Source organism: Puntigrus tetrazona, chromosome 13 (assembly GCF_018831695.1).
Source record: "Puntigrus tetrazona isolate hp1 chromosome 13, ASM1883169v1, whole genome shotgun sequence".
Lineage (NCBI taxonomy): Eukaryota > Metazoa > Chordata > Actinopteri > Cypriniformes > Cyprinidae > Puntigrus > Puntigrus tetrazona.
Window position 1 is genome coordinate 21,415,167 of NC_056711.1, and position 10,000 is coordinate 21,425,166.

At 39.9% G+C, this 10,000-nt stretch overlaps 1 protein-coding gene across 1 annotated transcript; it reads left to right on the plus strand.

The window, feature by feature from the left end:
- The first annotated feature begins 5,621 nt into the window (after window positions 1-5,621).
- On the plus strand, window positions 5,622-7,740 carry LOC122356254 (cilia- and flagella-associated protein 46-like). Its single transcript, XM_043254787.1, has 4 exons — window positions 5,622-5,634; window positions 5,729-5,771; window positions 5,992-6,108; window positions 7,582-7,740. The coding sequence occupies exons 1-4, from the start codon at window positions 5,630-5,632 to the stop codon at window positions 7,738-7,740; spliced, it is 324 nt and encodes a 107-aa protein (XP_043110722.1). The 5' UTR covers window positions 5,622-5,629.
- The last annotated feature ends 2,260 nt before the right edge of the window (window positions 7,741-10,000 follow it).

Genomic DNA, 10,000 nt, shown 5'->3' on the forward strand with positions numbered 1-10,000 from the left:
TGTGTGTGTGTGTGACTGTGTGTGTCTGTGGGTCTGTGTGACTGTGTGTGTGTTTGTGTGTGAGTGAGTGTGTGTGTGACTGTGTGTGTGAGTGTATGAGTGTGTGTGTGACTGTGTGTGACTGTGTGTGTGTGTGTGTGTGTAGAAACTATTCTAGATAAAACACAGGAAGGCGATCAGGCCCCAAATAAGGTGTTTATCGGTGAACGGCGCCACCTGCTGGATCTGCATCATTACAGCACATTAATATTACATTTATTCAAGTGCAAGGAGTGTGTGATTGGCAGCTGTATGAAGTCTGAGACATTGTATTGTTTAAAAATGAAACTAGTCACATGTAAAGGGTCTTATTTAATGCACCGTTTATGAGTCAATCAAAGATTAATTACGTAATAGGGGAAAACGTTATGTTAAAAGGCTGGACATTTTGAGTGGAATGCATTAATAGAAAAGCCTTTCTGGGTTCATTTGCAGGAATCATCCTTTTGGCTACAAATAATTATTTGCTTGATGTTTTAGTGACATCTGCTGGTGGTCCTCGAGTACTGCGTGCTGTTAGTTTGTGTTTATCAGTGAGTTACATGAGAACATATGTTTGATATATATATATATATATATATATATATATATATATATATATATATATATATTATATATATATATATATATATATATATATATATATATAAAATTATTAGTGAATATTTAGCTTTTTGCATTATTTTCATTACTAATAAGCACATTTTCTTCCAAAAACACTTCAATACAAAATTCCTGTCATTAGTCATTATTATAACCTGATATTTATAATATAATGCTTAATTTATATGTAATTTTTTGGGAGTAAAATGTGCATGACATAAATATTGTAAATGCAAAGGTGTTAAAAATAGCCATAAATGTATTTTGGGGTATAAATACTACTGTAATATATACTTCTTGTGCACTAATGAGAATGTGGAGCAAAACATGCTTAATTTTCATGAAATTAATGTTATAATGCAAAAGCGGGCTAATTATTCGTATTTAAAAAAAAATACTAATACTTTTTATGCAATTAAGATTATTTAAAATATTTTTTTACAATTAAGATTATTTTAGTCACAATTTTCTGCAATTAATATTTTTTAAAACATTATTTCTTTGCAGTTAAGATTATTTAAAACATTTCTTTGCGATTAAGATTATAGAAAAAAATGCAATTAAGCTTTTTTTTTTTTTTTTGCAATTATGTAAAGTATGATTTGAAAGAGTTTTTTTCCCCGATGTCCTCAGGGTTCTGCTGAAGCAGCGTGTTCTGCTCAAGGCCCGGCTCAGCGAGTCTCTTCTGCCGGACGTGCAGCGGCTCCCGGCGAGGACAGATGTGGGCGCGCGGCTCTCTGTGCTGAAGGCGGACCTCAGCGGCTCGCCTGCTATCAGAGCGCCGTCACGGCTCTGCAGGTCACCTCCACACAACACACGCCTAAACCACACACTTTTGCCATTTACACTGCATGCAGATTTCCCCCAAAACTAGTTAATACAAAATGCTGAGGCTTTCATTTAGTGGAGGCGAACAACACTGCTTGTATCTGCATGCATATGCAAAAAACTCAATCCTGAGCAGGCCGCGTGTCCTCAGTCTCCGGGCGGGCGGTGGCAGGAGGTGGAGCGTTCTGCTGGAGTTTGCCGAGTGGCTGTATTTGACTCACTTTCCTGCGGCGGCGTGCAGGTCCTGATCGGGCGTGGACCTGCTGCTGCTCGGGACAGTTAGACTGCTTCACCTTCACTACGTCACCGTCTGTTCTTTCTTTCGTTTGGTTTTTGTAGTTGGACTGCATTAATAGTTTGATGTTTTTGCGAGAAATCAGAAAAAGATTCACCAACCCGCTCTGAAGTGCAGATCTAGAATCAAATTGTTCGCTAATCGAATTGATTTTCTCGTTTCCGTTACATACTAATTAGTTCATTCGTTATGATATGTAGGCGTGACTGGGGCAAGTTGTCACATTTTTACTGCTTTTCTTTTGCACCTTTTGGGGTTTACAAACTTTTGAATGAGAAAAGTCCCAACATAAAGAGACATTTTTACTAATAAGTATTTGTTCACTTTTATCATAGTCAGAATAATTATTGGTAAATAACGCATGATAGCTAAATAATAGTTATTTAAAATAATGGTAAAATTATTATTAGACATAAAAATGAAAAGCTTACACTAACAGATAGCAGAAAGAGCAATTCATTCATTCTTTATTCTTTATTCTATGCTGAATTTTTAAAATAAAACTGTAAAACTAAAAGTGTAATATTATGAAATATTTATATATCGCATTAACTGATGAAACTTTATGAGATGATGCATGTAAAAAAGAGCATAAGAACACAAAAACAATAATAAAAAATATTTTTACATTTATTGAACTTCTCATGTAATGTCAATGGTGTCAAATATTTCAGATGCAGCTGAAATGACAACAAAAAAAAGCATATATTTATTTGTTGTGCGATCAAAATGATCTTTCAATTTACAGTTTAGCGTTCACAAAACTCTAGGCCGAGATAATGATGCTGAAAAACACAGCAATAAATTACATTTGAACAGATGTCATGTATAGAAACAGGCATTATGAGTTGTAATAATATTTCATAATTTGTACTGTATTTTTGATGCAATAAATGCAGCCGTGGTGAATTTGTGAAGCGTGTTGATTGCAGAGGAGCGTGTTGCGGTGTGTGTGTGTGAAGTGCGTCCGGTCGTGCGCCTGGAGCGTCTGATGCGCTCACACACACTGCTGGCTCTCACCGAGGACCGCTCATCTCTCAAACACCAGCAGCATCTGCTGACCGCCTACAACTTCACGCTGCACATCTGGAGAAGTGCGACCTCACACACGGTATCAGTGGAGAGCTCATCTAGCTCAAGAAACTGGCGCTGTTTTCGGGATCACACACGAACACATGTTTATTCATCTCAGCTTCACAAAAACAGACTCAGTGTTCCTCCAAATCAATAAAAACATACTTCTTTTTATGGGATTACTGGCAATGCTGTAACGCATTACTTTTAAAAGTAACACTGGTCACATGTACTGCTGGGGAATTTAGGTATCTATGGCGACCGCTTTGGGAAGTGATGAATGATTGGACGGAAGGTCAAGGCGTGAGATCGGCCAGCTCCAGAAAAGACAAGGAGAGAGCAGGCGACAAAGAAGAACAAACAGGTGAGACCGGAGGTACAAATCACCTTTTTGCCCTTTAGATGTAGGCCTTTTACTGCTTTTCTTTGGGCACTTTTTGGGGTTTACAAACTTTTGAATCAGTTTATGTTAGCATGTTGAAATATTATTACATGTCACAACATAAAGAGGCTATAAGAGGTTACTAATATGTATTTGTTCACTTTTTAGAATAATCATTAGTAAATAATGCAGTCAGGAAATAATATTGTTTTTTAAATAATGGTAAAATAATTATTGTTAAATATTAGACATAAAAAATGCTATTTAAAGGCTCTTCATTCTATGATACATTTATTAAAAATGTAATATTGTGAACTATTTTTACAATTTAAAATAATGAATGAATATATTTAAAAATATAAATATTTATATATTTATTATTTTATATTTTAAATATTTTAAAATGTAATTAATATAGAAACGCTGATTTACATTTCTAAGGATTATCAATGTTAAAAAAGCAATATTTTTATGGAAACTGTGATGCATCTTATTTTCAGCATTCAAACAATGAATAGACGATTTAGAAATAGAAATCTACTGTAACATTATAAAGGTCTTTACTTTTGATCAATTTAATGCATACTTGTTTTATAAAATTATTAATTAATTTGATTTCTTTTTAAGCCTAACTTACCCCAAACATTTAAATGCCATCATAATACCTTTGCATTAGATGCAAAATATCAAATGTTTACTATTATTATTATTTATTAATATTATTATAGTTTCATATTTTGAATTCTGCATTAAAATGCCTTTACTGTGTAATGCATCCTCGATGAATAAAAGTGTGGATCTATGGCAGAAATCTTGTGTGTGTGTATGCATGTTTCAGCCGTCTCCGTTGAGGACAAAGGCCGAGTTAAAGCAGCAGGCGCGTCTTCCCATCAGCCCGAGCAGTGGGCTCAGTTCCAGTGTCCTGAAGAGGTCGGCGGGCCTTTCTCTCGGGCGCCGGTCCGTACAGCATCAACAGCACATCCATCAGAGCACAGGTCAGACATCTCCGTGTGCTTAAACAACCCTCGGCTGACAGATAATCAAACACGATCCGGTAGGAGCGTTTCTGATCGACCGCAGCTGCGTGAAGGAGAAGAGGAGAAATTGATCTTTAGAGTGAAGCGATACTATCTGCGACTTAAAGCGTCTTCCTCATCGATGCAAGCAATAACACCGTATGAGTAAAAGAGCAAAGAGGCTATTTGAAAACCGTCATGGGTTGTTCGGGTTAAAGGTCAACTGATAAACACATCCACTGGGTCATCTTTATTATACAGGCTTGCTGTTTTAGTGTTTTAGTTTTTTTGCATTGTGACAATATTTTCTTGATATACTAGCGCGGTCAAGCGATTAGCGCATCGCAAAATAGGTTTTTTCTTTATATGCATACGCATGTATTTAATAAAAAAATTATAGTAAATATATTTATGTTTGATATGAATTATATAAATCTAAATGCACACATGAAAATATGTGTAAATATTGTATATATGGAAATATTAAATGCATGTTCACACAATCTTTTATTTTGGATCACGATTAATCACTATTAATCATTTGACAGCACTAATTTTGTATAATTTTTATGTTTCGGTTGGAAAGGTATGCAAAAATTTTTAAAATAAAAACTAAATAAATAAATTCTTTGAAATATATATATATAGATATTTGTTATAGTGTTTTTAAAATATATATATATTATTCTACTAATTTAATAAAATTAAGTAAAATATTATTTTAATTTAAAACAACTGTTTTCTCTGTGAATGTGTGTTAAAGTGTAATTTATTTCTGTGATTTTCAGCATCATTACTCCAGTCTTCAGCGTCCACGTGATCTTCAGAAATCATTCTAATATACAGTTTTACTGCTCAGGAAACATTTCTGATTATTATCAATGTTGATCACAGTTGTGCTGCACAATATGTTTGTGGAAACACGCTAACATTTTATTTTTCAGGCTTCACAGATCAGTAGAAAGTTCAACAGAACAGCAGATCTTTTCATAGATTTAACGCAGCCTTTATTAATAGAAAAATAATAATAATAATTTGCATGAGTTAATCACACACATACACCATGCTCCTGTGTTTTTCAGAGCCGAACTCTGTTTTATTTGGATCTGTTGGTGAAAGAGCTGGAGTCGTTCTCCTTGGCCCGCTGACCTTTGCCCCTCTCCACCTGGCAGAGGTCATCGCGGTGACCTCACGCGGAGCAGGAGTCAGTCTGACCTCTACCGCCTCAGGTAAGCCTCACACACAGCTGGACTTCACACATTACAGCAGATATATCACAGTGAGGCGCGTCTGATCTGATCTCTCAGGATCATCAGGAACTCGGCGATCTGGGGTTCCTGTCTCCGTTCTCCCGGCAGCTGCTGAGCTTCACTCGTTCCTGCAGGCGAGCAGATGCTGTATGATTCTCTTAATGAACCGCTGGAGTCGTTAATCAGGTTCAGTCATTAGCGTGTGCTTCATAGCGTTTAACGTAACTTTATTTGATTCCAGGAGCCGGAGAGCCATCATTTCACAGAGAGACCAGACAGAGGAGGTCAGTATCAGCAGTTCTCATAGCAGCTGTTTATTTTATTCAATAGTTGTGAATGAATGCTTTTTCAACTAAAAGATTGTATGATTTATCGTAGCTGATCCGCAGTTTCATTATTAAAGGAGCAGACTAAATTTACCACACCACGGAAAAATGTATTTGAATATGTATTTGACCCAAATGCACTGATGTTTGAGCGTCGGTCTGGCGCTCCGACCCTCAGGCGGTGTCTGCTCTCAGTCCTCATCAGCTGTGGCTGGAGAAGGCCGGTGTGTGTCTGAGTCTGAACCTGTTTCAGCCTGCTAAAGTCCTGCTGACTCACACACACCTGACAGCCAAGGTGAGCAAAAACACACACACACACACACACACACACACACACACACACACACACACACACACACACACACACAGACACACACACACACACACACACACACACACACACACACACACACACACACACACACACACACACACACACACACACACACACACACACACACACACACACACACACACACACACACACACAGACACACACACACACACACAGACACACGCACACACACACACACACATACACACACACACACACACACACACACACACACACACACACACACACACACACACACACACACACACACACACACACACACACACACACACACACACACACACACACACACACACACACACACACACACACACACACACACACACACACACACACACACACACACACACACACACACACACACACACACACTCACACTCACACACACACACACACACACACACACACACACACACACACACACACACACACACACACACACACACACACACACACACACACACACACACAGACACACACACATACACACACACACACACACACACACACACACACACAGTTACACACACACACACACAGACACACACAAACAGACACACACACACACACACACACACACACACACACACACACACACACACACACACACACACACACACACACACACACAGACACACACACACACAAACACATACACACACACACACACACAGACACACACACAAAATGCCATGAATGAAAGCAAGAATGAACTCTAAATGTATTTCAGCTTTAATTATGTGACTGAAAAGGTGAAATGATGTATTTTTCAATAGGATGCACCAGCCACACTTTGGAGGCAGGCGTTTTTGTCTTGTTTTCCGGCCGATTGTGCTCACTACACTGTAATCATCAGCAAACATGTGCATCATGCAAAAATGACATAAATAGTTGTTGCCTTTAATTTCACAAGGTTTTCATTTAAGGACAGTTTCAGATAGTTTCAGCCTTTTTAAAAACAAAGCTAAATGCTGATGTCAATACCATCTATGTTTCTATTGATTAAATGCCAATCGAACATCTTGTTTATGTATACTTTCATTCTATCTTGTTTCTTTAAAGAAAATAAAATCGGCATCGGTATCGTTATTGGCCAGTTTGCTTGTAAAAAATCGGTCTCTGAATATTTATTATTATTGATTATTATCAATGTTGAAAACAGTTGTGCTGCACAGTATCTTTGTTGAAACCACGATGCATTTTATCTTTTAGAATTTAAGAGATGAATAGAAAGTTCAATTTGAAATTTGAAATTCTTTTCTTAAATTATGAATGTATTTACTGGCACTTTTGATCAATTTAATGCATCTTTGATTAAATGTGCTTTACTTTTTTGAGGAACTAGATTGAGAATCTTGGAAGAAATTTAAATTTAAATCGTTTTGCATCACAAGTGTCACGATTATGTTTCAGGCGCTTGGAGACCGGCTGTCATTGGCTAAGAGTTTACACCTGCTGGCGGTTCTGGCCAATCAGGAGCATCGGTTCGGCGAGGCTCTCGCTCTGCTGCAGGAGGCACAAGAGATCGGAGAGACGAGGAGTTCTGCTTCCTGCTCACTCAGACGCTCCTAACGACCGTAGTGGAACACCAGGAAGTGGAAGAACAGGAAACGCATCATCAGGTAGAGAATGAGTGGCAGCCGCTAAAATGAGGACGCTTATACACACTTAACAAGATTAGAGACATTCCCGTTACATGACACGAACACCTGCATCTTGTAAAGCACATATTTTGCATGCAATATTTTTCAAAGCAATATTAACAATAAATGTGTGGTGTGTGTGTTGTTGAGGAGGTGTGTGTGATCACAGAACAGGCCTGCAGAACCATCAGAGCTGTTCTAGAGCAGAGACCGAACCGAGCCTCGGTCCTCCGCTTCTTCATAGCAGAGCTGCAGACCAGGTGCAGTCATGAACACTCTGTATTTATTAACCAGAGCTGAATGACAGCGACACTGATTTGTCTGATTTGTCTGTGTGTGAAGGGCTGCCGTGTTTCGTCAGCGTTTGTTGTGTCCTGCTGCTCCACTGCAGTGTCTGACAGATCTGTCGGTGGAGATGCTGAGCTCGGGTGTGTGACACTCAAACACACTGCTGCTGAACTACTAGAGCTGGGATACAGGACACACTCTTCTGAGGCCATGCTAGAACACGCCAACACACTGAGGTGAACACGCTAACACACTCCAGAACACACTGGGGTTAACACACTCAGAACACACTGGGGTGAACACGCTAACACACTCAGAACACACTGAGCTGAACATGCTAACACACTCCAGAACACACTGGGGTGAACACGCTAACACACTCAGAACACACTGGGGTTAACACGCTCCAGGTGAACACACTCAGGTGAACATGCCAACACACTCAGAACACACTGAGCTGAACATGCTAACACACTCAGAACACACTGGGCTGAACATGCTAACACACTCCAGAACACACTGGGGTGAACACGCTAACACACTCCAGAACAAACTGGGGTGAACACGCTCAGGTGAACATGCCAACACACTCAGAACAAACTGGGCTGAACATGCTAACACACTCAGAATACACTGGGGTGAACACTCTAACACACTCAGAATACACTGGGGTGAACACTCTAACACCTCAGAACACATTGGGGTGAACAAACTCAGAACACACTGGGGTGAACACGTTAACACCTCAGAACACACTGAGCTGAACATGCTAACACACTCAGAACACACTGAGCTGAACATGCTAACACACTCAGAACACACTGAGCTGAACATGCTAACACACTCAGAACACACTCAGGTGAACATGCTAACACACTCAGAACACACTGGGGTGAACAAACTCAGAACACACTGGGGTGAACACTCTAACACACTCCAGAAGACACTGGGGTGAACACACTCAGAACACACTGAGGTGAACACGTTAACACACTCAGAACACACTGGGGTGAACACGCTAACACCTCAGAACACACTGAGCTGAACATGCTAACACACTCCAGAACACACTGGGGTGAACACGCTAACACACTCAGAACACACTGAGCTGAACACGCTAACACACTCAGAACACACTGGGGTGAACACTCTAACACACTCAGAACACACTGGGGTGAACACGCTAACACACTCAGAACACACTGGGGTGAACATGCTAACACTCCAGAACACACTGGGGTGAACACGCTAACACACTCAGAACACACTGGGGTGAACACGCTAACACACTCAGAACACACTGAGCTGAACATGCTAACACACTCAGAACACACTGGGGTGAACACGCTAACACACTCAGAACACACTGGGGTGAACACGCTAACACACTCAGAACACACTGAGCTGAACATGCTAACACACTCAGAACACACTGGGGTGAACAACGCTAACACACTCAGAACACACTGGGGTGAACACGCTCAGGTGAACACACTCAGGTGAACATGCCAACACACTCCAGAACAAACTGGGGTGAACACGCTAACACACTCAGAACACACTGGAGCTGAACATGCTAACACACTCAGAACACACTGACCTGAACACGCTAACAAACTCAGAACACACTGGGGTGAACACTCTAACACACTCCAGAAGACACTCAGATGAAGACACACACAATTTCTCTGAAGTGAGCACATGCCGCTGGAATCAGGTGTGTATTTTTTTTGTTTCCTTCTTTAAGAATCCTGGCTGTTCACTCATTGAATGATGAAGAGAAACAGCGCCACCTTCTGGATGCGTTCAGGTTGATGAAGAAGCGCTGTGTCTCTTCAGGAGCAGGTTCTCACTGATGTCCTGAATGTTCTCCCACCTCCACAGTGCGAGATGTATTTAAT